Source organism: Hypanus sabinus, chromosome 10 (genome assembly GCF_030144855.1).
Source record: "Hypanus sabinus isolate sHypSab1 chromosome 10, sHypSab1.hap1, whole genome shotgun sequence".
Lineage (NCBI taxonomy): Eukaryota > Metazoa > Chordata > Chondrichthyes > Myliobatiformes > Dasyatidae > Hypanus > Hypanus sabinus.
In genome coordinates this window covers 115,400,216-115,426,956 of record NC_082715.1, presented here as the reverse complement: position 1 = coordinate 115,426,956, position 26,741 = coordinate 115,400,216, and the positions used below count along the sequence as shown (strand labels likewise).

At 41.8% G+C, this 26,741-nt stretch overlaps 1 protein-coding gene across 3 annotated transcripts in view; it reads left to right on the top strand.

Moving 5' to 3' along the window:
* LOC132401015 (CSC1-like protein 2) overlaps positions 1-26,741 on the top strand; it is a 198,310-nt gene that overhangs the window by 108,653 nt on the left and 62,916 nt on the right. For all 3 annotated transcript variants that reach the window (XM_059982731.1, XM_059982730.1, XM_059982728.1), the window contains 6 exons: positions 15,237-15,274; positions 17,198-17,340; positions 20,214-20,265; positions 23,088-23,196; positions 24,982-25,052; positions 25,412-25,492. In XM_059982731.1, coding sequence (XP_059838714.1) covers positions 15,237-15,274; positions 17,198-17,340; positions 20,214-20,265; positions 23,088-23,196; positions 24,982-25,052; positions 25,412-25,492 — 494 coding nt within the window. The remainder of the gene's footprint in view (positions 1-15,236; positions 15,275-17,197; positions 17,341-20,213; positions 20,266-23,087; positions 23,197-24,981; positions 25,053-25,411; positions 25,493-26,741) is intronic.

Genomic DNA, 26,741 nt, shown 5'->3' with positions numbered 1-26,741 from the left:
ACATGACAGTAAGTATAGAAATAGAGTGAGGTGGAGGATAAATGTGTGATTGATGGGTTGGAGTGGGGGCAGGGATTCAGATTTCTGGATCACTGGGACCTCTTTTGGGGCAGGAGTGACCTGTACAAAAAGGACGGGTTGCACTTGAATCCCAGAGGGGCCAATATCCTGGTGGGGAGGTTTGGTAAGGCTGCTGGGAAGAGTTTAAACTAGGATTGCTTGGGGGTGGGAACCAAACTGAAGAGGCGGGTGGCTCACAAATAGAGAAAGCTTGGAGACAATGTGAGAGGAAGGATAGGCAGGTGATAAAGAAGGGACACACTCAGACCGATGGTTTGAGATGTGTCTATTTTAATTCAAGGAGTATTATGAACAAAGCGGATGAGCTTAGAGCGTGAATCAGGGCTTCAAGCTATAATGTGGTGGCCATTATAGAGACTTGGATGGCTCAGGGGCTGGAATGGTTACTTCGAGTGCCAGGCTTTAGATGTTTCAGAAAGGACAGGGAGGGAGGCAAAAGAGGTGGAGGCATGGCACTGTTGATTAGATATAGTGTCACAGCTGCAGAAAAGGAGGAAGACCTGGAGGGATTGTCTATGGAGTCTCTGTGGATGAAAGTTAGGAACTCTACTGGGTGTTTTTTATAGACCACCCAATAGTAACAGGGATATCAAGGAGCAGATATGGAGACAGATTCTGGAAAGGTGTAATAATAACAGGGTTGTAGTGGTGGGAGATTTTAATTTACCAAATATCAATTAGCATCTCCCGAGAGCGAGGGGTTTAGATGGTGTGGAGTTTGTTAGGTGTGCTCAGGAAGGTTTCTTGACACAATATGTAGATAAGCCTACAAGAGGAGGGGCTGTACTTGATTTGGTTTTGGGAAATGAACCTGGTCAGGCGTCAGATTTCTCAGTGGGAGACCATTTTGGAGATCGTGATCACAATGCCATCTCAATTACCATAGTATTGGAGAGGGATAGGAACAGACAAGTGAGGAAAACGTTTATTTGGAGTAAGGGGAAATATGAGGCTATCAGGCAGGAACTTGGAAGCATAATTTTGGAACAGATGTTCTCAGGGAAATGTTATGAAAGAAATGTGGCAAATGGTCGGGATTTTTGCGAAGAGTTCTGCATAGGTATGTTCCAATGAGTGGGAAAGGATGGTAGGGTACAGGAACCGTGGTGTAAAAAGGCTGTTGTAAATCTAGTCAAGAAGAAAAGAAGAGCTTATGAAAGGTTCAAATAACTAAGTAATGATAGAGATCTAGAAAATCATAAGGCTAGCAGGAAGGAGCTGACAAAAGAAACTAGGAGAGTTAAAGGAGCCATGAGGAGATTTTGCGGAGAGGATTAAGGAAAACCCCAAGGCATTCTACAAATATGTGAAGAGCAAAAGGATAAGATGTGAGAGAACAGGACCAATCAAGTGTGACAGTGGAAAAGTGTGTATGGAGCCGGAGGAGATAGCAGAGGTACTTAATGAGTACTTTGCTTCAGTAAAGGATCTTGGTGATTGTAGGGATGACTTACAGCAAACTGAAAAGCTTAAACATGTAGGTATTAAGAAAGAGAATGTGCAGGAGCTTTTGGAAAACATCAAGTTGGATAAGTCACCTGGACCAGTTGGGATGTGCCCCAGGCTACTGTGGGAGGCAAGAGAGGAAATTGCTGAGCTTCAGCGATAATCTTTGCATCACCAATAAGGACGGGAGAGGTTCCAGAGGATTGGAGGGTTGTGGATATTGTACCCTTATTCAAGAAAGGGAGTAGAGATAGCCCAGGAAATTATAGACCCGTGAGTCTTATCTCAGTGGTTGGTAAGTTGATGGAGAAGATCCTGAGAGGCAGGATTCATGAACATTTGGAGAGGTATAATATAATTAGGAATAGTCAGCATGGCTTTGTCAAAGGCAGGTCGTGCCTTACAAGCTTGATTGAATGTTTTGAGGATGTGACTAAGCACAATGAAGGTAGGGCAGTAGATGTAGTGTATATAGATTTCAGCAAGGCATTTGACAAAGTATCCCATGCAAGGCTTATTGGGAAAGTAAGGAGGCATGGGATCCAATTGGACATTGCTTTGTGGATCCAGAACTGGCTTGCCCACGGAAGGCAAAGAGTGGTTGTAGATGGGTCATATTCTGCATGGAGGTCGGTGGTCTGTTCTGGGACCCCTACTCTTCTTGATTTTTATAAATGATGTGGATGAGAGAATGGAGGGATGGGTTAGTAAATTTGCTGATGACACAAAGGTTGGGGGTGCTGGGAATAGTGCGGAGGGCTGTCAGAGGTTACAATGGGACATTGATAGGATACAAAACTGGGCTGAGAAGTGGCAGATGGAGTTCAACCCAGATAATGTGAGCTGGTTCATTTTGGTAGTTCAAATATTGATGACAGAATATAGTATTAATGGCAAGACTCTTGGCAGTGTGGAGGATCAGAGGGATCTTGGGGTCTGAGTCCATAGGACACTCAAAGCTGTTGCGCAGGTTGACTCTGTGGTTAAGAAGGTATACGATGCATTGCTCTTCATCAATCATGGAATGAGTTTAGAATCTGAGAGGTAATGATGCAGCTATATGTTGCAGGTAATGTTCAGACCCCACTTGGAGTATTGTGCTCAGTTCTGGTCACCTCACTACAGGAAGGATGTGGAAGCCATAGAAAGGGTGCAGAGGAGATTTACAAGGATGTTGTCTGGATTAGGGAGCATGCCTTATGAGAATAGATTGTGTGAACTCAGCCTTTTTTCCTTGGAGTGACTGAGGATGAGAGGTGACCTGATAGTGGTGTACAAGATGATAAGAGACATTGATCGTGTGGATAATCAGAGGCTTTTTCCCAGTGCTGAAATGGCTAGCACGAGAGGGCACAGTTTTAAGATGCTTGGAAGTAGATACAGAGATGTCCGGGGTAAGTTTTTTATGCAGAAAGTGGTGAGTGCGTGGAATGGGCTGCCAGTGACGGTGGTGGAGGCGGATACGATAAGATATTTTAAGAGACTCCTGGTCAGGTACATGGAGCTCAGAGAAATAGAGGGCTATGGGTAAAGCCTAGGTAATTTCTATGGTAAGGACATGTTCGGCACAGTTTTGTGGGACAAAGAGCCTGTATTATGCTGTAGGTTTTTTATGTTTCAATGCTCCTCACACAGGCTAATCCCCACTTCTCACTGAGGAGTGGCTGTCGATGAGCAGGTAAAGTAGTAGGTAAGATATTTATTGCAACAAGTACTCAGCAGGTCAGGCAGCAATTGTGGAAAGAGAAATAGAATAAATGTTTCAGGTCAAAGACTCATCATTGTGCCCTTCCATGTTTGACTTTACAAGTTAATCCTCATTGTCTTTCCACAGATGGTTCCTCAACTGCTGAGTGTTTGCAGAATTTATTTTCATTTCAGATTTACTGCAGCTTTCTGCTGATTATAACAATTTTCCATCAATGGACATAAAGCTGTATTTTCATATTCTTATTTTTAGATTTATGTTTTCAACCTTTGCAGCATTGGCTTGCATGTCATGGTGAATTGTAGTTAAAACTTGGGGATAGAGAGGAAATGACTTGAGAGAGGGGTATAAAAAAATTGAGATTTAAATTTTTAGAAAGGTCCTTTGAAACCATGGCTGTAACAATAAGATTTCACCAATATAATTGTTTCATTTCAGAGATAGCCTATGGACTCACTTTCAAGAACTCTTCATTTCATGTTCTTTATATTTATTGCTCATTTATTATTATTATTATTATTTCTTTTAGTAGCTGCACAGTTTGTTGTCCTGTGCACATTGATTGTTTGTCCATCCTGCTGGGAGTGCTCTTTCATTGATTCTGTTATGTTTCCTGTATTTACTGTGAATGCCACCAAGAAAATGTATCTTGGGGTAGTATATGGTGACATATATGTAGTTTGATAAGTTTACTTTGAACTTTAGAAAGGTTAATGCATTTACAAAATCTTAAATAGCTTCATCAAAATAGTCAAATACTTGTTAGATATCCATTAACAAAAGGAAACTGACATATCTGCAAAACTGGAGCCAACACTTGTGGAGGTTCGCCATCCAAGTATAACACTTCCTCCCCAATATGATAGTTGTTCATAATTGTCATTAAGCTAAATTATTCCGTCAGCAAATTCTGAGCCGTGTTTTTGCAGCTGAGTTTTGAATTTGCATGCTCTAAAGGCAGGCTATGTCCTTGAACACAGTTCTCAACAAGAAGGAACAGTTTCCCCAGGTTCACATGTATTTTCCCCCACGTGTTCTTTAACAAAATATAAAGATTATTGTTTGATTTTTGTTCAGAACTTGGAGATTTAAGGAGGTGAAGTGGGCTGTCTGCATTCCTGTTTTTATTTAATTCTTAAGGCTGTTGATGTCTCTGGCGATGTCAGCATTTATTACTTCCCAACTCCATTCAAATGTGGTGATGGTGAGTCACTTTGATCTACTGAAGTCTTTATAAGAGGTGGAAAAAGGAACAATCCCCGAGCCACTGCATGTGCTTCAGAGTAGGTTGGCTACCTCTCATTTTATTCTCACAGTTTGTGTACAAAATAGCAAGGTTATACTAATGAGGCTGTGTGCCTTGGCAATCTCTTGTTTGGCAGTCAGTCAAACATCAAAATTTTGAAGTTCAAACATTGTCAGTCATTGGGAGCCACTTGAATGTGTAAAGCATCTGGCTAGAACTGGCCTTTTCATGACCCTTCACGCTCTATAATTAGAACTGAAACCATAGCACATGGTGTGTCTCATCTGTACAGGGAGGGAGGGAGAAGGATGAAATGAGCAATACTTCAGGATTCTTTAATTTAAGAGATCAGACACAAACACCAGCATAGTTCCAAAACACAACCATCTCATTAGTACCAATTCCATGTGTATCCTTGTTCCTGGAACAGCATCCTGAGTATAGGCAAAGTACCTGTATACGCTCTATCCTCGTTATGTGCGTCTTCAGGCTATGCGGATTCACAGTTATGCAAGGAACCTATTTCTGCCGGATGATCCCCAATTCCTCCATCCTCTGGAACTCCTCCTTCGCCAGTCAGAGCTTGTCCGGGGGAAGCCGCCGAGCACGGGCGTGGAGGGGTGGTCCCTGGGTCGGAATGTGGTGCTATACGCCGTGTCGGGGCATGGCCGCTGTGAACTGTGGTGCCAGAACCGATGGGAAATCCGCCAGGACCCTGGTGAAGTCGTCGGACAGCGTGATGGAGCCGAGGTGAGGGGCTGGCAACTGGGCTGGTCCTTACTGTGCTGCTGTTCACGGCCCTCAGGGGGGGCCCCGGTGCCCTGCTGCGGGTGTCGTAACTCGTCAGAGGTAAAACGCTGATCTCGGCACCAGTGTCGACCAAAAACCGGCATCCCGACCTTCTGTCCCACACATACAGGAGGCTATCCCGATGGCCAGCCGCCGTAGCCATCAGCGGCGGCTGGCCCTGGCATTTCCTGGGAACGTGCAGGGCGGGCTTCTGCACCCCACCGCTGGTGGTAGAAGCACCAGTGTTCGTTGGGCCCCCCACCCCTGCCCCTGGGGTTGGCGGGCTCTGCGGCCGGGCCTGGACTGGTTTGCTGCTGGGAGCGTGGCTGGGAGATCTGTGCGATGGACGCCCCGCTCACCTTTTTGGCGTTCCACAGCAAGTCCACCCGGGCTGCCACCCTCCGGGGGTCACTGAAATCCACGTCGGACAGCAGCAGGCGTATGTCCTCAGGCAGCTGCTCCAGGAATGCCTGCTCAAACATGAGGCAGGGTGTGTGTCCATTGGCCAAAGACAACATCTCATTCATTAAAGCCGATGGAGGTCTGTCGCCCAAGCCATCCAGGTGCAGTCAACGGGCAGCCCGCTCGCGCCGTGAGAGTCCGTAAGTCCTGAGGAGCAGGGCTTTGAATTCCGTGTACTTGCCGTCCGCCGGGGGCGACTGTACAAACTCTGCGACCTGGGCCGCTGTGTCCTGGTCGAGGGAGCTCACCACGTAGTAGTAGCGGGTGTCTTCTGAGGTGGTCTGGCGAACGTGGAATTGGGCTTCGGCTTGCTGGAACCATAGGTTCGGTCACTGTGTCCAGAAACCCGGCAGTTTCAACGAAACCGCATGAACAGAGGCGGCGTCGGTCATTTCTGGTCCAAAAATCGTTTGGACCGTCGGGGTCACCAATTGTAGCGGTGTGCTACATGCAGCGCTAAAATTACGACACGGAGTCAGTAACTGCAGTCGAAGAAAAAACTTTATTCGAAATCCTCAGCCTCACTTTTAAGCCTCCCTCAACCTGCCCCCCGTGGCGCAAAGGCTCCAAAGCTCTGTGCTCGCAAACCCCCGTAGGCTATCTCCCTTAGCCGGAATGCTGGCTAATTGTGAGCCAGTTCGGATGTGCCAGGAAATGGGTCGCCACATATTCAATATAGATGTTGCCAAGGCTTCTGGCAGGGTCCCACGTGGCAGGCTAGTTTAAAAATGTAAAAGGCCATGGCGTTAGACGGAGAGTATCAGAGTACAGAGTAACAGTATTTAATGATGTGTGTAGCTGATCATCACTTTTTTTTTGCAACAAGAACTGCAATGGAAAATATGTTAGCTACAGCTTTTTTCAAGAAAGTAATAACCCACGGTGATGTTCTATCATTGATGCCCCCCCCCCCAATATATTGCACAAGCAGGAATGTTGATGAGCAGACTATCATTCTCTTTGGAAAAGGAGCTCAACAACCTGAAATAGTGTATCTGTTTATAGTTCCCTTGCAAATAATAACTCTTGAATCATGCTTTTATCCTTTATGAAGCGAACATTCCCAGCATAGCATTAAAAAAAGGAAGTTTGACAGAGCTAAGGTGAGTGAGAGGACAGATGATTGCGAAATTTTTAGGAAACAACAGAACTTAACTAAAAAAGCAATACGGGGAGAGAAAAATGAGGTACAAACACAAGCTATCCAGGAATATAAAGGAGGATAGCAAAAGCTTTTTTAGGTATGTGAAGAGAAAGAAGATAGTTAAGAACAATGTTGGGCCCTTGAAGAATGAATTGGGTGAAATTGTTATGGGAAGCAGAGAAATGGCAGAAGAATTTAATAAGTACTTTAGATCTGTCTTCACTAGAGAAGACACAAGCAATCTCCCAGATGTATGGATGGGCCAAGGACATAGGGTAACAGAGGAAATGAAACAGATTGACATTAGGAAGGAAACGGTGATGAGTAGACTGATGGGACTGAAGGCTGACAAATCCCCAGGTCCAGATGGTCTGCATCCTAGGGTACTAAAGGAGGTGGCTCTGGAAATTGCGGATGCATTGGTAATCATTTTCCAATGTTCCTTAGATTCAGGAACAGTTCCTGAGGATTGGAGAATGGCTAATGTTATCCCACTTTTTAAGAAAGGAGGGAGGGAGAAAACAGAGAACTATCATCCTGTCAGCCTAACATCAGTAGTGGGGAAGATGCTAGAGTCCATTATTAAAGATGAAATAATGGCATATCTAGATAGCAGTGATAGGATTGGGCTGAGCCAGCATGGATTTACCAAGGGCAGATCATGCTTGACTAATCTATTAGAGTTTTTTGAGGATGTAACCAGGAAGTTAGACAAGGGAGATCCAGTGGATGTAGTGTACCTTGATTTTCAGAAGGCAGTTGATAAGGTCCCACATAGGAGATTGGTGGGTAAAATTGGTGGCATTGGGGGGGGGGGGAAGATATTGACGTGGATAGAAAACTGGTTGGCAGATAGAAAGCAAAGGGTAATGGTGAATGGGTGTTTCATGCAATGGCAGGTGGTGACTAGTGGGGTGCCACAGGGACCACAGCTGTTTACAATTTACATCAACAATTTAGATGAAGGCATTGAGAATAACATCAGCAAGTTTGCTGATGATACTAAACTGGGTGGCAGTGTGACATGTGATGAGGATGTTAGGAGAATTCAGGGTGACTTGGATAGGCTGGGTGAGTGGGCAGATACCTGGCAGATGACGTTTAATGTGAATAAGTGTGAGGTTATACACTTTGGAGTAAGAACAGGAAGGCAGATTATTATCTGAACAGTGTAGAGTTGGGTAAGGGAGAAATACAAAGAGATCTAGGAGTCCTTGTTTATCAGTCACTGAAGGTGAATGAGCGAGTGCAGCAGGCAGTGAAGAAGGCTAATGGAATGTTGGCCTTTATTACAAAGGGAATTGAGTACAAGAGCAAGGAAATCCTTTTGCATTTGTACAGAGCCCTGGTGAGACCACATCTGGAGTATTGTGTACAGTTTTGGTCTCCAGGGTTAAGGAAGGACATCCTGGCTGTAGAGGAAGTGCAGCGTAGATTCACAAGGTTAATTCCTGGGATGTCTGGACTATCTTATGCAGAGAGGTTAGAGAGACCGGGCTTGTACACGCTGGAATTAAGGAGATTGAGAGGGGATCTGATTGCAACATATAAGATTATTAAGGGATTGGACAAGATAGATGCAGGAAATATGTTCCAGATGCTGGGAGAGTCCAGTACCAGAAGGCATGGTTTGAGAATAAGGGGTTAGGTCATTTAGGACAGAGTTAAGGAAAAACTTTTTCTCCCAGAGAGTTGTGGGGTCTGGAATGCACTGCCTCGGAAGGCAGTGGAGGCCAATTCTCTGGATGCTTTCAAGAAGGAGCTAGATAGGTATCTTATGGATAGGGGAATCAAGGGATATGGGGACAAGGCAGGAACCGGGTATTGATAGTAGATGATCAGCCATGATCTCAGAATGGTGGTGCAGGCTCAAAGGGCCGAATGGTCTACTTCTGCACCTATTGTCTATTGTCTAAGAAGCAAAGCTTTGCTGCCTGGCAAAGTTGACTGATCCAACTGCAGAGCAAATTCTGTTATTTGAAGTATGTTGCACAATGTGTCTTCCACATTCTCAGACATTTCACCTGTTCATTTTTGAATAAGGTTTGTCTCTGAGTGGAATTGCTCTGATTATTTGGTGTGGTGACTTATGGAAAGCCATACTCCGAAACTCCCTTACTGGAGACAGAATCAGTTCTCCTCCAATTGAATGGAGATTTCTAGAATTAGCGATGAGCAATGAAATGTTAAACAAAGTATGCATACTATCACAATTTTGTGAAGTGCTGGCAAACATGTTTGAAGTGTTTTCTGTTTCTGAAGGTTTTCAGAAAGTGACTGAAAAGAAGTCAAGTTCTTGTGTATTCTCTCCAAATGTTCAAGGAGTCTGAATGGTTTATTTTCCTCATTTGTAGAGATCTTTTTCACATATCAAACACAATGGCCTCCTGCAGGTTGCTCCGTGCTGGTATAATTCCATTTTTCAGATACAGGCAGTCCCTGGGTTACGAACGAGGTCCATTCCTGAGTCCTCCTTTAAGTCGGAGTTGTATGTAAGTCAGAACAAGTACATCCAGTATTATTTAGCGTCAGTTAGTCAAAAGTTTGTCTTCGTATATAGTATATATTTTACCTTTCTATGCATATAAAACACTTAAGAAATGAATGTATTATAATAATAATTAAACCACTGCATTGCTTAGTAATAATTGTAGCTTTCATTGGGGCAGGGCCTTTCACATGTTCCATTATTCTCACTTTATCCATTATCCTTTAAAATTGTCCCGATCGTTGACCGACTGTAGCCTAACACTTTTCCAATGACCGATGACGTTTCACCCCTTTCCAAATGCTTTATTATCTCCACTTTATTTACAATCGTGATCACTTCCCATCAATGGAACAGAAACACTGTGGGCAGCAGGTCCCGACCTCCAACAGCTCCCAAGCTCCGCTGGGTCCTAAGGACCACCGCACTGAATTCCCCAGGTCCTAAAGTCCACTGCACTGAGACAGGTTAAATGGGTCAAGTGGGGGCTGGGCTGGGTTTGGGTATTTGATCCTCCTCAATATTCCGTGTGGAAATTTAACCGGAGGTGGCAGTGTTTTTTTTTTACGAGGTTGAGGTTGTGAGCTTGACATCAACCCGGCGCACTCGGGAGCGGTCTGTCACTGGATCGAACTCAGGAACCTCCATTCTCGAGCCCGGCGCTGATCTCACTGCGCCAGCAGCCGACCGGAAAGGGGGAGGGGGTTCAGGGTGAATCTTGCTAAGAAAAATTTAAGCCAAATACAAAGTTACACACTGAACACAGTATCAATGGCAACGACTTAAAATGGCGGGTGGCTTCGCAATCCAACTTAAAATGGTGGACGGCATTCTCCTTCCTCAGTTCGTAAGTACGAGTTGTTCGTAAGTCGGACGTTCGTAACTCGGGGACTAACTGTACACACTGTACTGGCGACACTTTTTTATTTGGTCTGCTTCTGCCATTTTTGCAAAGGATTAGCAACTAATGTCAGTCACTGACTGTTTAAATCCAACCTCCAGTGCTGCGATCAATAAAGGGGAAAGTTCTGATGTCATCATAGCACAGGCAAAATCTGACTGTCTGCTGGAAGGTACATCAAGCGGGGCAGCAATATCTTGGTTGGGCTGTAGGCTAGGGAAGTGCTGTCAAGACCATCCAAAAGGGCAGACTTTGAACATTAACCCCATTGAATATCATACCCTAATTCACAGGAATTGTATCACTGCATGAATAACGTTTGGGGATTGTACTGGCTAACACTGTAGTAAATGGCAATAATGCATAGGTCAGAGTCGGAAATAACACAATTGCTTCAGTCCAGATTTCTCATAACATGCCAAATACTCAAGTGTCACATTGCTTATCAGAATCGATAATACACTTTGAACAAAGTCTAAGAATGGTGGGTGAGCAAGAGATGAGATGATTACATGATCAGCATTACTTAATTCTTAAATTAAGCTTGTAATCCCTCAACTGCCTCCCTTACTACCCCCCAATCTCCTTTATCTTTATGGGGCCCTTGGAAACACCGGGGGGGGGGGGATGATATCACCCTCTTTTGGAACCACTGTATTAGAATAACGATGTCATTGTATTGTTGATGGTGCAGAGATTTATAAGGACCGAAACACTGTAGCAATGTAGAAAGAATGGATGGTGTTGCCCTTATTGTAACAGTGGAGTTTGAGTGGAGACTTTATTGTAAGGTATAAAACTGAGGGTCCTATGTAGAGACTGTTAGAAGAACCTTATCCCAAAGGACATGTATTTAAAGTAATTTAGAGGATTTGGAGCTGATGTGGACAAATGTGATTAGATGGGTATAGTTGTTGGATTGAACATGAGGAGCCACAGAATCTGTTCCTGTGCTGTATGACATTGACTCTAACTAGTAGAAAGCGTTTAAATCTCATTGCCTAAAAATTGAAAGAAACAAAAACATCCTCTGTACATTTTAAAAACATCACTTGAATGTACCTTTAAAGTACTATGGACGTGAAAATTGGGATTGAGCGGATTAGCTCTTTCTCACTAGTGAGAACACACTGGATCAAATAGCCTCTTCCTATATTTCTGTTTCTGTGAACACAAGCTGATCTTTGTTCTCTTGGTATTGGTAACAGCTGAGGAGCATGTGATCTTAGCAAATGAGATAAAGGATCTTAGCACAGTAGTTATACCTGCCGGTTTAAGATCATGGTCATGTGATACAAATAGAAGCACTAATTGCTTGATGAGAAGCATAGAATATTAGCATTTTACACTGATAGTTAGAACATTATAATTCTGGGCAATTCTGAAATTGTGTGAATTTGCAAATAACTTCCAGAACTTGTGTCTAAAGATTACATAACAGATATAGCAGAGTTCCACATGACTAACAAAGTAGACATAGGGCTTTCTGGAAATTTAGTAGTTGTGTGCATTTATTGTGTAATGGAAACCTTGGGGAAGGTACTGTTTCCAGGGAACTGAACACCAAGATTCTGTTTAATGTTTAAAAGGATGTTAGCAATGTTGCAGATAAACAGCAGATTCAGTGACAAATCCATTAGAATTAAACCCAATTCATCTTCTGAATTTTGTTTTCCAAGCCTTCCCTCATTTGCAAAAAAGTAAATGTTTGCCTTTGTGAATGTCAGGGCAGCATAACAATTATTTAGTGATGGCATTGCAAACATGCCTTCCCAGTGCACAGTTGAAGCATCCCACCATGAGGTGACTGATGATTGCTGGCAGTAAGCTGTGAAATTCTTCTCCTGTAAGGCAGTGACTGAATTTACATATTACTGTCAATTTCAATGGAATGTAATGCCAGAAAGTTGAAGAATGACAAAAGGATTTTGTTTTTAATAGCTGTAATAGTTTAGCATAATATGGCATCAAAGAATTGCCACTTACTTGTTTACTAGTCATTGGACTTCATGTGAAATCTTGTCATGCACCGCTGTCTCAAAATGAGATAAAGTTTTGGATAGGCTATCCATACAAGATCAGCATTTGTCCATACCATATAAAATTGGCAACAATCCATCTGTTCAAAAAAGGGTTGTTCGCAGTGTTCCTGACTAACTGATGTTATTCTTCCTGTGTGCTTTTGTTCACATTTGATTAATTTTTTTTTATCTCTGCTTGTAGTCAATGACTCAGTGACTTTCTTTAGGCTCCTACCTGTCTGTCTTTCCATGTTCATACACTCACATTGCTGCACTTGCATTTTGTTTATAGCCTATAACCACACGTCTTTAGAAAAGAAGTATTGTACAGGTTGAGCACCCCTTATCCAAAATTCCAAAATCCAAACACCTCTGAAATCCAGTTTTTTTTTCTGAGTGATGACCAAATATCACAAATGAAAAATTCTGCAAGGCACTGGGAAGGCTTCCAGGTGATGCGCAGGTCTCTACACCACAGGCGGTTCTGAAAAATGACCTCACATATGTATTGAGTTAATACAAAATGGAAAAAACACTGCATTAAGTGAAAAATGAAGATCTTGATCATGAATTGAGAGAGTGGACTCGTCAGCACCAGAGTGAACATGCTGCTTAACAGTATACTGATCATGAAACAAAGAAAAATCTATCATGGCGAGCTGAAAATGAAAGGTAACTGAATATTCTGGTTGCAGAAATTTAAGAAAAGGCATGGAATTATATTTTGAAAAATTTGTGGTGATCACGAAGCAGCAGAGAAATTAATTGATCATCACTAATGAAAATCTAACATGTTGAATGGCTGTGTCAGTATATGTATGTGATGAGCAGTGTAAGACAGACTGCTTACCAGTAGCACATACATAAATTCAGAGTTAGGAATGATGGCTGTGCCAAACAGCTGGTGACTGTCCACCTGGGCGGCTAAGGTGTAGTTAGCCTACCTTTGTAATGTTTCATGTACAAAATTATTAAAAATATACATAAAGCTACCTTCTGAATATATATATGCTGTGTATGTAATGTAAATGGACTTTATGTTTAGACTTGGGTCCTATCCACAAATACACCCTATCCTTGTTATATGCAGGGGATATGTTCCTCACAGTCAACGCATAATGTGAATAATTATTTAAATGGAGAAAATAGGGATGCATTCCAGAGGGCTTCCTAAATATGTTTTATCTGTAATTTATTCACATTTTCATATCAAAACGACACAAAAGCTGTACCACAAAGGCAACATTGGTATTATATTTCATCAATTTAAGGTAATATTCAAAGTAATAAATCATAGAAAGTTAGCATACTAGGGTGTACAGTACTCACCAACAGTGGCAAGTGTGTTCGCTCCAGGAGATGAGTGGTTGTTGTGGTGTCGGGATCATAGGGGTGAAGGAAGACTCACAGAACTCTCAGAACTGCCGGCTGCAGGAGATGACACCGGTTTGAAGAAAGTGATGAGGGTTGATTGCTTGGCACCATTTTGTTTTTCAGCATAAATTTGCTTGTAGGGAAGAAGGGTTGATGGCAGGGAACAACTGAAATGCTGACTCTGTTCTAAACTTGAGTCCATGTCCATCGCCATTTGTGCCAAGTGTTCCAACTTCCACCATTCCCTCACTGTTGGTAAACTCCTGGGATTTTCAAAATCGTCTGTTGCTTGCAGCATCTGAGAGATAGTTCACCATAAAAAAAACCCTTGAAATGTGGATCACACCTTGGTCGAGTGGCTGAATCAGTGATGTTGTGTTAGGCGGCAGGAAACGCACTGTTTATGTTAGGAGGAATGCTGTCCAAATGCTTAAGATGGGCTGGCGCATTGTCAAGCAACAAAAGAACTTTAAAGGCAAGATCCTGTTCCCGGCAGTAGCATCCCAGAGCTGTGTTCCCTTCACCTGATGCTGCACTGGTTATAATTTCCAACTTTTTTTCAAGTGTTAAAGCAGTTCTCTGTCGCTCGGCTGATGGCCCAGGACATGATATCAGACACTTAGGAGGCCTAGTTAAATATTACAAGCACAAAATCACTGCACCGTAGGTAAAACCAACAAAAGTATAAGAGCGCAAGATTGCACATCCACACCTTGCCAAAAACAATGCGAGACTCGCAGGAGTGAGACTGTGAGGCGTGTGCACACGTCTTGTATTGGTGGGAAAGCAGTGCTCCTCGCATAACTGTGAGTTTTGGACGCATATAAGGAGACGTTGGTAGAAATAGGTTCCTCGCATAACCGTGAATCCTTATAGTCTGAAGATGCATATAACAAGAATATGGTGTATTAGGTTTTCTTTGCATTTTAAGATGCAAAGAGGAACTCAGTTTTTTTAGTATTATAAATCATGAATAGTATTAAAGGGTTCATGCATGAAATTTAATACATGGAATGCTGCACCTAAGCCTTCATTCATCTTGCCCAGTCAACATATCTTTTAGATTCTTTTCTTACCCAAGTTTACATTTACATCTTCAGCTCAAACCTCCACATTAGCTAGTTCTCTTGGTATTTCACCTTCAGTTTTGTCATATTAGCTCACAATCTAATTGTGTACTCTAGCCATCAAGTAGCTTTATCAGAATCAGATTTATTATCACTGACTTGGATAATATGAAATTTGTTTACAACAGCAGTACAGTTGGTGGAAGGGAAGATTCTTTTTCTGAATTATTGAGTTTGGTTCTTTAGGCTTCTGCACTTCCTCCCTGATGGTAGTAATGAGAGGTATGTTCTGGATGTTGTAAGCCCTTAGCAATGAAAGTCCTCTTCTTGAAGCACTGCCTCTTGAAGATTTCCTCAATAATGAAAGGATTCTGGAGTTGGTTTCAGAAGTCTCTCTGATTCTCTGATGTGATGTCCATTTAAAAAATATGTTTGTTAATTGAATATGGGAAACAACAGCGATAATTTACTAATTTATGCTATTCTAACATCCTAATGTTTGTTTACAGGGCTTCTGTTCATGGTTGACTGCTATATTTAGAATAAAGTGAGTATTCTCATCCTAAAAACAAATCCATAATTTATATTGAATGATAGATATTCAAGACTTAAGGTGAAGCCAAGTACTGTAGTTGTGAACATGTCACATGAACCAAGTTCCTTTTGTAATTACCTTAAGAATTTTAGTGCATCTTTAACATGATAAGTGAAATTGAGAATATCCTCGTGATATGATATGTAAACCAGTTGACATTCCTTGGGCATGGACAAAAGCCCCATATCACATTTTATACTTCATTTGATACCTGGTCATGTGGTATGACATTTATGATGAATGTCTGGTGGTGGATTTAATCACAACCAGGCAGGACTGACAAATAGTAAAGTCATTGTGCAGACCCTGTTGTCTCACTTCCCCCCACCCCCAGTGTTGCTAACGATGATTTTCAGATGAGTGTGGAGAGTCTCTGTAGAGTGGCGTGTGCTTCCAAGAACCATTGATAATTTTATCATTTCCAAGCTGAGATTTGGCACTGCAGTGTCCCAGTAAAATTGTTAATTTTTTCTGACCTTGGGCAATTGTATAGATGTGATTACTGTACATTAGCCTACCTTGACGTGGAATGTACCAGTTAATGGAATGTAAGCTGTGCTGTTACAATAAAACCCATTTAGTAGGTTGCCAGTTAGTAAACAAATATGGAAAACTGGTGTGCTGAAAGCAGTCATTTGACCATGTTTTCCATTTGAATGCCGACACATTGAAGTAGTATATTTGTGAGATGCACCACTTTGTACCCATGTTTTGTTCTCTTGCTAACCTGCTTCCTAAAATAGTTTTGAAATATAATTTCTTATTTCATATTTTCCCATCTCATAGGATGTGATTTGTGGAGGGGGGGTATTAAGTGTTCTGTTTCCGTTTTAGTGTCCCTAATTTTTGAGATCTCATCCTGACAGTACAACCTCCCTTAGTATGGCTTAAATACTGTGTACAAGTATCTTGGGGAAGTCTCTAACCCAAAGCTGCCCCCTCAGAGTGCTGTTATCCATATGGATGATCAACCCTGCAGGTATTTCAGTGGTCAAACCTCCCCTCTGAGAATGTGAGCTACACTAAGCCTCAAAGACTTTCTTTAAGAGAGGCTTAGAGGCTGTGGGGCAAGCACAGGCAGATGGGACTGGTTTGCTGGGGAACATGATCAGCATGAATAGGTTGGGCTGAAGGGCCTGTTTTCTTTCTGTAAGATTGACTGTGACTAAGTTTGTGAAGTGCTGAACAATCTCACCAATCCCATTCCCTTGAAAATCCCTTCCCCTCTCGTGTCCACTAATTCTCTTGCCACCTAATGTACAGCAGTAAATTACCAGCATGTCTCTGGCATGCCTGAGGAAACTGGAGCAACTGAACAAAATCCACACGATCAAAAGGAGAATGTACAAACTCCACTTAGTCCATTGATAGAATCCAAGTTGCAGGAGATGTGCAGCCACAGCACTACTACCCTGCCACTGTGTCACTTTTTATCTGCTTTACTGATACATTCTGAGAGTTGTAATTCATTTTGCAGTGTATTGGTTTTATAGAGTCAGAGATAAATACAGTATGGAACCAAGCCATTTGCCCACTCATCCATGCCAATCTCATTAGCCTGTGCTTGACCCATATCCCTCTGAAACTCTATCAGTACATTTATCCAAAATTTGTCTAAATCTTTTTTTGGGGGGGGTGTTCTGTGCTTTTATTTAAATTTTTTTTGAAAGATGACAAGAGAAATCCTAACTGTGCTTTAAAAAAATATGAATAACCCTCCCTGAAGCACTTTTGCTACAACTGATGAATTCCTATGACCACTCCAATTAATTTAGTGCCCTTTAAATATTTAAAGTTCATTTCAACAGTACTTGAGGAAGAAATAGAGGAAGTAATAAAATATGATGCATGATTTCACTTGTTTCCATTTCTCAGAGATGAAGAGATCAGAGAGAAATGTGGCGAGGATGCCGTCCATTATTTATCCTTTCAGCGTCACATCATTGGGCTGCTGGTAGTCATTGGTATTCTCTCTGTGGGTATAATCTTGCCTGTGAACTTCTCAGGAGATCTGCTTGGTAAGTTCTTCACTTTGCTGTACCTTAGTCATAGAGTTGTGTTTGTAGAAACAGGCTCTTTGGCCCATAGCATCTATGCAAACCATCATGCCTCTCTATACCAATCTCACTTGCCTGCGTTAACTCTATATCCCTCTTTGCTCTGGTCATTCAGGCAGCTCATTCTAGAATCCAGCTATTATTTGTGATAAATATAGATTTCAGATCTCCTTTTATCCTTTTCTATCTTCCCTTAAACCTGTGTTCTCCAGCTTTAGACACCTGTACTATGGGAAATGAACACTGGTCATCTCCCTTATGCAGCTCTGAATTTTATATACCTCCTGTCATGTCACCTTTCAAGCTCATCTCTCAAGGGAATGCAGACCCAGCCTGTCCATTCTCTCTAACCTAGGCAACCATAGTTGCACACAATACTTTAAACCAACGTTTTGTTAAAGTGACTCCCTAATTTTAAAGCAGTGCATCTTATCAGTCAGTACAGAAGAGTATAGATTTATTTCATTTTGCTGACTTGAGCTTCATTGAGCTGGTCTCTTACACCTCATGAAGAGCTAAAATAGAAGGCAGTTTGCTTTCGGCGATGTAAGTAAAGGACAACAGCTAAGAAGACTTAGTCATGTTTGGGCTAAAGCTAGAGAAGAATGGTCATTTCAACTTTATACCAATTTGAGATAATGGCAAGGAAGGAAACTAAACCAAACCTTGGGCTGTATGTTCTCACAAAGAAAGTGTAATGGGCCAAATTTAAACCACTGACTCTAGTAGCACCATTCAGTAGCCAGGTTACAGAAAGTAAGGTTTTGACTGGATTGATGTAATTGAGCCAATTAGTTGAATACAATCTGAGCAGTTCCCTTCTATACATTTTTTAGTGTGCAGTATTTAAATCAATGGGTGGTAGATCTGATTTGGGTTCAAAACCTTGGTTACCATTTGGCCATTCAATATAGCTTTGGCTTTTTTTCCCCATTTGAGAGGCTTGAGAAGTAAGCTAATAATTAATGTAAATGAATGAGAGCAAAACTGTAGTGTTCTTCTAGGTTGTTGGCCACAATAACTGCTTACTTAGGAACATGGACCCAACCCCACGTTTTCCTCAATTAAGAATGGATATACTTGGGCAAAAAAAAATCCAAGATCAGCATAATCGAGATTAGATGAAATGGACTCTTGACCTTACAGTCTACCTCTTTATGATCTTACATTTTATTATTTACATGCATTGCACTTTCTCTGTAGCTGTTACACTTTATTCTGCATTCTGTTATTGTCTTACCTGAATGCACTGTGTAATGATTTGAACAGTATAAAGGACGAGCTTTTCACTCTGTCTCAGTACATGTGACAATAATAAACCAATTACAATTCAAATTTAAAAGATAGTTCCATGGATCTTAAAGGGTGGAATTTGTACCAGACCCAGAATGGTTGATTGCCAAGACCTGTGTCTGAATGAGTGTGTTAGCATCAAATGAAAACGAGCAAGTTGACCATTCTATCACTAATGCTGACTCACTGACTTCTGGTAAGAGGGCAGCATGTTCAATCACAGCAACTTCTATGGGGTCAACCAAAGATGTTACTGTCCTTTTTAAAGATTGTGGTGCTGCCTGTGTCAGAGGCATCTGAGGAATCTGTGCACAAAGGCAGTGTGCATCTTAATAGCAGAAGACCGTCTTAGTCACCTTTCTTGTAATTGGAAGACCCTTTTGGACGTTGTTAATGTGGAATGCTGCAAGTCCGATTCACTGATTATTGGCAGACAGTGGGGGGAGTTGCATGGCCTCAGATTTAAAGAGGGTTAGCCCTCAAGCCATGATGTTGCCTGTTTACAACTGGCCAGGAGAGAGACGTCAGAGTCAGTGCACTCCACGAGAGATGGTGTGGTGCAGCGTCCATGCTGAAGTTGGTGCTGCCCCCAGTGTTAGCTCAGTGGAAGACATGCAGTCTGCAGTTTGACTGCAGACTGCCACAACATTCATGGACTCAGGGTCTCGAACTATATGTTTTTTTGTGTGACTGTATTTTACTGGTATCTTATGTGCTGTATTGGCCTTGTGTTGTGTGTGACTGTTGCTATTGTGTTTTTGCACCCTGGAGTAACTCTGTTTCATTTGGCTGTATTCATGGGTATTCATGTATGGGTTGAATGACAATTAAACTTGAATTTATGAATGCTATTGTTTTGTTTTCATTTGCATTTCTGTTGGCTCATCTTGTCATTGGCCTCTTGCCTAATCCTCATAATACAACTGTGTACATAGAACGTACCAGTGGATTTGGCTGTAGACTTGAGTAATCTCAGTGAGCAAATAAAAACACAGGTTTTGTCATAGACACAAGGTTCAGCAAGGTTCTGGAAATCCAGAGCAAACACCATCTATATAGATCACTTCAGTACAATAGTGCACTGAGGTAGTAAACTGGATGCAAAGCGAAGTGTAACAGTTAGAGGAAGTTGCAGTGCAGTCATACAAGAAGGTACAAGTCCATAACAAAGTCAATTTGAGGTCAAAGCTCCATTCTGACATACCAGGGAACCATTCACGTCTTATAACAGTAGGATAGAAGCTACCCTTGAGCCTGGTGGCACATGCTTTCAGGCTTTTGTATCTTCTGCCTAAAGGGAGAGGTAAGAAGAGAGAAAATACAAGAGCTAATTGATATTGTTTGGGTGAGGAGAGGGTGTACACTTTGTCAGAATTAATCAGTCTGTGCCTGAAATGATATATTGAGTAGAGATAGAATATAAACTGTCTCTGAGATACTGTCATATAAGCTTATCATTCTTAGTTTCTATTATAATGTTTCTGGTGACAACTTTTACTCTTGGAACGTGATGTAACCAATAAAAATTCTGCCTCTTTCAGAAAATAATGCATACAGCTTTGGCCGGACAACTATAGGAAACCTGAATTCTAGGTAAGCATCGTAGATTTAATGTTTCATGAGCATATGTAGTTCAGAGTCACAGTGTGCTAACTGAGCTGTTTAGTTGCATTGTCCTTGTCAGCTTGTCCACTTTACACAGAGGGTTAACTGCCATTTTTTGAGTGATTGCCTAGGCTGATTTTACCTACCACTTACCTCCCTTTTTGAAGCCTAGAGATCATCATAGTGTCAAACAACACAGAAGCTGGGTCTTTGGTCCAACTGGTCCATGCTGACCAACATGCTCATCTAAGCTAACCCTTCTAAACCTTCCTGTCCACATTAGAGTTTGTAGTATTACCTGCCCTGCAAATTCACAAGCCACTGGAGTAACCTAGACTTGCACAAGAGGTTTCTATTAGTCCTTCTATAAGCAGTTTGCTTGGGAAGGAATGAGAACACGCATAACATTTTTTTTAAAACTCACTGTAAAGCAATAACATTTTTCTCATCATTATTAACACCAAGGAAAGGGACACCCAGTATAATAAAAATCTGGAATCCTCAGGGTTTTCCTGCAAACAAATTTTCATGCCTGTTGGATGTTACTCTGATTAATTGACCAATCCTTTTTTATTAAACCACCTTGTAATGTCTTAATACGTGAACCCAGTGTGTTAAAGGTAGAACGAGAGAAATCTGGGCGATGTAAGATCAACAGCACCCCCCACCCATTCCCCACACTCCTTTCTAAACTCAGCGGAGCTCCAATGGCATGGGAATGGTGCCCTGGTGAGTTGGATGCCAATCATCTGGGATTTCCATACAGCTGAATAGCAGGTTATAGATGTGCTACCGTAGTTGGGGAGGAGGTGTTCCTGAAAAGAAGAGCTAGGTTTGAGTTCATGTATCTGGGGATTGTTATACTGAATAAAAAGGAGTAAAGTTCAGTTATACTTCTGACAGTCGTGCCTTATAAGTCTATCCTCCCCATGAGTTACGTTATAACTCAATGAGCTATTAATGTTGTTGGATCCAGTAATGGCCCTGCTCTCGTGTTAACTGTTGCCGTTACTTGGGATGTGCACAGCACAACTGGCAGGTGTGTTTACAGACATTTTTAATCACTCCATCATCCAGTGTAGTGTCCTCCTGCTTCAAATCATCCACTATTGTCCCTGTACCAAAAAAAAATCAAGGTAACATGCCTGAACGACTGGCATCCTGTCGCACTGACCTCAATAATAAGCGAATTCTTTGAGAGGCTGGTCAAGGATTACATCTGCAACTTGCTACCACCCAAACTGGACCCCCTACTATTCGCATACCGTCACAACCGATCAACAGATGACAGAATAGCTACTAATCTACATACTGTCCTTACACATCTGGAGAAGAAGGATGCTTATGTGAGAATGCTGTTCTTGGACTACAGTTCAGCATTCAACACCATAATTCCCTCCAGGCTCGACAAGAAGCTCAGAGACCTTGGCCTTGACCCTGCCTCGTGCAGCTGGATGCTGGACTTACTGTCAGATCGCCAGCAAGTTGTAAGAGTGGGCTCTCTCACCTCCAACCCTCTGACTTTCAGTACAGGAGCCCCTCAGGGCTGTGTACTGAGTCCCTTCCTTTACTTCCTGTACACCCATGACTGTATCACCACCCACAGCTCCAATATGCTAATTACATTTGCCAACAACGCTACATTGATTGGCCTTATCTCAAACAATAACGAGGTGGCCTATATGGAAGAGGTCATCTCTGACATAGTGGTGTCAAGAAAACAACCCTTCTCTTAATGTTGCAAAAACAAAGGAGCTGGTTATGGGCTGCAGGAAGAATGGAGACTGGCTAACCCGTATTGAGATCAATGGATCTGGGGTGGAGAGGGTAAAAGCTTCAAGTTCCTAGGCATCCACATCACCAAGGACCTCACGTGGTCTGTACACACCAGCTGGGGAAAAATGCACAACAGCACCTCTTTTACCTCAGACAATTGAAGAAGTTTGGTATGGGCCCCCAAATCTTAAGAACTTTCTACAGAGGCACAATTGAGAGCATCCTGACTGGCTGCATCACTTTGGGAACTGTACCTCCCTTAATCGCAGGGCTATGCAAAGTGTGGTGTGGACAGCCCAGCGCATCTGTAGTTGTGAACTTTCCATGATTCAGAACATTTACAAGGACAGCTGTGTAAAAAGGGCCCTTAGGATCATTGGGGACCCAAGCCATCCCAACCACAATCTATTCCAGCTGCTACCATCTGGGAAGCAGTACTACAGCATAAAAGACAGGACCAACAGGCTCTGGGACAGCTTCTTCCACCAAGCCATCAGACTGATGAACTCAAGCTGACTTGACTGTACTCCATATTACATTGACTGTTCTATTTATCATAAATTGCTATGATTGCACATTCCACATTTAAATGGAGATGTAACATAAAGATTTTTACTCATGTATGTGAAGAACTTAAGAAATAAAGTTGATTGATTCAATTCAATTAACTGCTCCAGCCTTGAGAATAAAACATTAGACATCCATCCCAGCCACCTACTTCAGGTGCAACCTCCCAACATTGATTTAAAATTGGGATCAGGGGTTAATTAAAGTGCAGAATGAACCGAAATATCTTGGGAAAGAGGCAGTCTGGTATTTGGGGAAAATACAAATAAATTTTCTATTTAAAATTTTAAAAATTAATGAACAGCCACAATGTCAAGGTGAGGATATGGATTTAAAAAGCTTTGCTACCTTGACCAGTTCGGTTATTATGGATTTTGTTTTGAGTTTGAATGGTATTTCAATCAGTTTATTTGGCATTGCATGTTCCTTTGACTCATCCCTCTAATCTATTTTGTTTTTTAATAAAGGAATAATTTGCTCTGGCTCCATACCGTCTTCTCTTTTGTGTATCTGCTTCTCACTGTCTATAGCATGAGGCGACACACTTCAAAAATGCACTACAGAGAGGATGATTTGGTAAGAATTGTGATTAAGTATTCTTGAAACCATTAGACTTTTGCAATGGGCCAGTTGCTATTAGCCAATTGATTGAGATCTGGTTGGTCAGGTTCTGTTGCATTATTGGTTTCTCCAGTACATTAAAAAATCAATAGCTGCAACTGAGTCTCCATTTGACAACTGAAGTCAATTGCCCAACTGTTATGCTTCCTACAGTATCCAGTGCAAATCAAGGGGAGTCGTTAATTTGAAGGGCAGGTGTTGGTTATGGCTTGGGAAGGGTCCAGGAGGAAATACTGTCAGGCAGGTTCAGCAGAATTGCAAATAGACAGGTTTTTTTTCCTGAAAATATTTGATAAAAGATAAAAAGGCTGAAAGTATGAGAAATTATAAATTAACCTGCTTCCTCCAGGCAAACAATTAGATACACAGATTCTTGTGGGTAGTCTAAATACGTGTTCAGCGGCACATCCTGCTGTCTAACTTGACACATAACAAGTTTGTAACAACATAGGAGGCCCTCTTCCATTGTGTCCCATCAATCCCTTTTCCCTTAGTCCTTCAACATGCAGATGTATTCCTCCCCCTCTCATTCTCCCTCCCTCTCTCTTCTCCTGCCATCTACATACACTAAGTGGCAGACCACAGTAGCCTCCTAACCTATCAGCTGATGGGCTGTGGGAGGAAACCAGAACATCCATTTGAAACCTACACATAAAGGACATGTTAGCTCCACACTGCATCTAAGATCAGAATCAGGCCCAAATCCTTGAAGTGCTACCATAGCACGTCTCTCAAATTTATGAAATATAAAGTCTTGAGCCTTCACTGGTTGGTTACAGACTCTGTGAGTTAATTGGAGCACTTTTCGAGAGATAACCTTGGGCTCCATTGCTGTTTCAAACATTTGAACATAATAAGCAGAAGATGAAATATTTATAGCTTTATTATTTAAACTAGATATTAATATGTGCGACCCTTGGACTGTACATCAACGATGGTATTGATTATGAGAGGCATGCATAGAGTAGGTAGCCAGTAACTTTTTCCCAAGGTCAAATGTCTAACACTAGAATGCATGCAATAAAACTGAGAGGGAGTAAGTTCAAAGGAGACTTTTACATAGAGGTGGGTGCCAGGAATGTTCTGCCAGAGGTAATAGTGGAGGCAAATATAATAGAGGTGTTTAAGCACATGGATGTGCAGAGAATTGAGGGATATGGATGTTATGTATGCAGAAGAGATTAGTTAGAACATTGCAATATGTTTAGTTAGTTAAGCACAGTCTTGTAGATCAAGAAGTCTGTTCTTTTGGTGCACTGTTCAATGTTCTAAAATTGCAAATAGTTACTCAGCCTGCCTCCATTCTGAACTCTTCATTTATGGAAAATGTCTAACTTCTGTTCTTTTCCTTCATCTAGCCCCAACAGCTATCATTTACAAAGTGTTTTTAATATGGAGTGATCATATTTGACCCTGATGCAAAAGGGCTAGTTGCATGAGGCCATTTAAGTACCCCTTTTTAGGAAAGGCAGTAAGTGATTTAGGGAGGAATTCCACTGCCTAAAGCCTGAAAAGCTGAAAACCAGAGGGCACCCAGACCACCAGAGGGCTGTAAACGTTTTAAGGATGTGCAATAATCTGATTCTCCCAGAGAAAGGAGATCCATGGTTTCACAATTGCCATTACAGTTTGTGATGTGTCACGTCTAAATCAGAGGTCAAAGAAATGTAGTTTTAAACTGCTGTTTGAAATGATCAATAGAATTGAAAAAAGTGACATTTTAAGTGTCTTTTTTTGTAGGTAAAACGCACTTTATTTATAAATGGATTATCAAAATATGCTGAACCTGAGAAAATAAAACAACATTTTCAGTAAGTACAATTTCAACTGTTACTATTGATGAGCTTAAGTGATAAATGAAATGTTTTATGAAAATCCATACATGCGTGAATGGCATTGCTGGCAGCTACCCTCTCTGTCTCATCATACAAAAATAATCTGATCAGACCTGATATAACCTTCACTATAGGTGTAGGCCGTTCATTTTCTCGGGTTGATTCAGTCTAAAAGATTTCCCAATCAAATGGAAATGAATGAGAGATTGAACTAATTATTTTAGTTCATGAATCAGGAGTGTAAAAGTTGGTGCAGATAGTTGGTTTGAAATTTAAAACAATAAATTGGACAATGATCTTTGCCTCAGATGATTTGATACTGTGTTATATTTCAGGGAAGCTTACCCAAACTGTCCAGTTTACGAAGTCCGTCTCTGTTATAATGTGGCAAAGCTAATGCGTCTCAATGCAGACCGGTAAGTGACTTGTCATCTTTCTCTTCTGATAGTAATCTTTAATAGTTAATCCTCTGCCTTGCTCTTGTATTAATTACTATTTGATATGTTTATTTGAACTATAAACTTGTTGGTTTCTGAAGATATATTTAGATATCTGTTACTTTGCTATGTGCCAGATCACATGTTACCATTTAAATTAATCTAAAAACATCCAATTGTCACTTGGTGGCCGTGGTATACTGGCACCTTGCTTTGCACTCAGGATGCATGCTCTGGCATGGGAGCACTAACAGCATGAGGGTTAAAGGGAGTTATTGTAGTAATATACACAGGGTTTGCCAATTAACCTTTGGAATACATCTTTGGAATGTTGGAGGAAACCAGAACAGCAAGAAGAAACCCACAGTCAAGAAGAAAACAAAGAAGCTCTTTACAGGCAGTACACTACCATGCCGCCCCCAACACAGATGTTGCTACAGATGGTGTTACTGAGTTTGGGATCTGGTGCAAGCCCCTGTGCTTCCCCTTTCTATGTGCTTTTCGGCGGGCAGCCTGGCACAACACCCCACCCTAGAGCTGTACTAAGTTACTCCGGTGCTTTGTGTGGAGAGAAGTTACCTGTTTAGGGCTGCTGTTAAGCATTATGGTCAGCAATGCAGCCATTTAGTAAAGAAATACAGGACTCAACATTGAGTGTGGACCATTTTTGGAATTGACAGCACCCAGTTATTTGTCAATAGGCCATCTGGATCCAACAGACTCTCTGATCACCACTTGTTGGATGTGCCATCTCCTCTACATGGCTGCACGGCTCTTCCCAGCCTGGAGATTTCCCTGTAGTGACATGTTCAACAATATTTACTGGCTTTTGAGAGTGTGTTTCAGCAAAGAATTCCTAAGAGAGAACTATAAAGCAAAACAGAGGATGAGACAAGATCTTTTGTCACATAAAACAGGAGGAGATTGGAGAGACCAGCAGTGCCTGAACTCATTGTACCAAGCAACAAGGCCCACCTAACACTCTCTCATGGCCAGCCTTGCTTCTGGATCACATTTTTAAAGTACAGTGGGGGTAATTACCTCGTGTGTTTGAACTTGAAGTGCACAGTAACAAGTCAGTGTTCTGTGTGGTATCAGGGCCCATGATGGGCCATGCAAAAGAACACAGAAGCCATGCAGAAGAGGCAGAAGGAAGACTCCACCTCACAAACCTACCCACCTGTCCTCTGGAAATCCCCACATTGTCTTCATTAGCTACCTCAGAAGC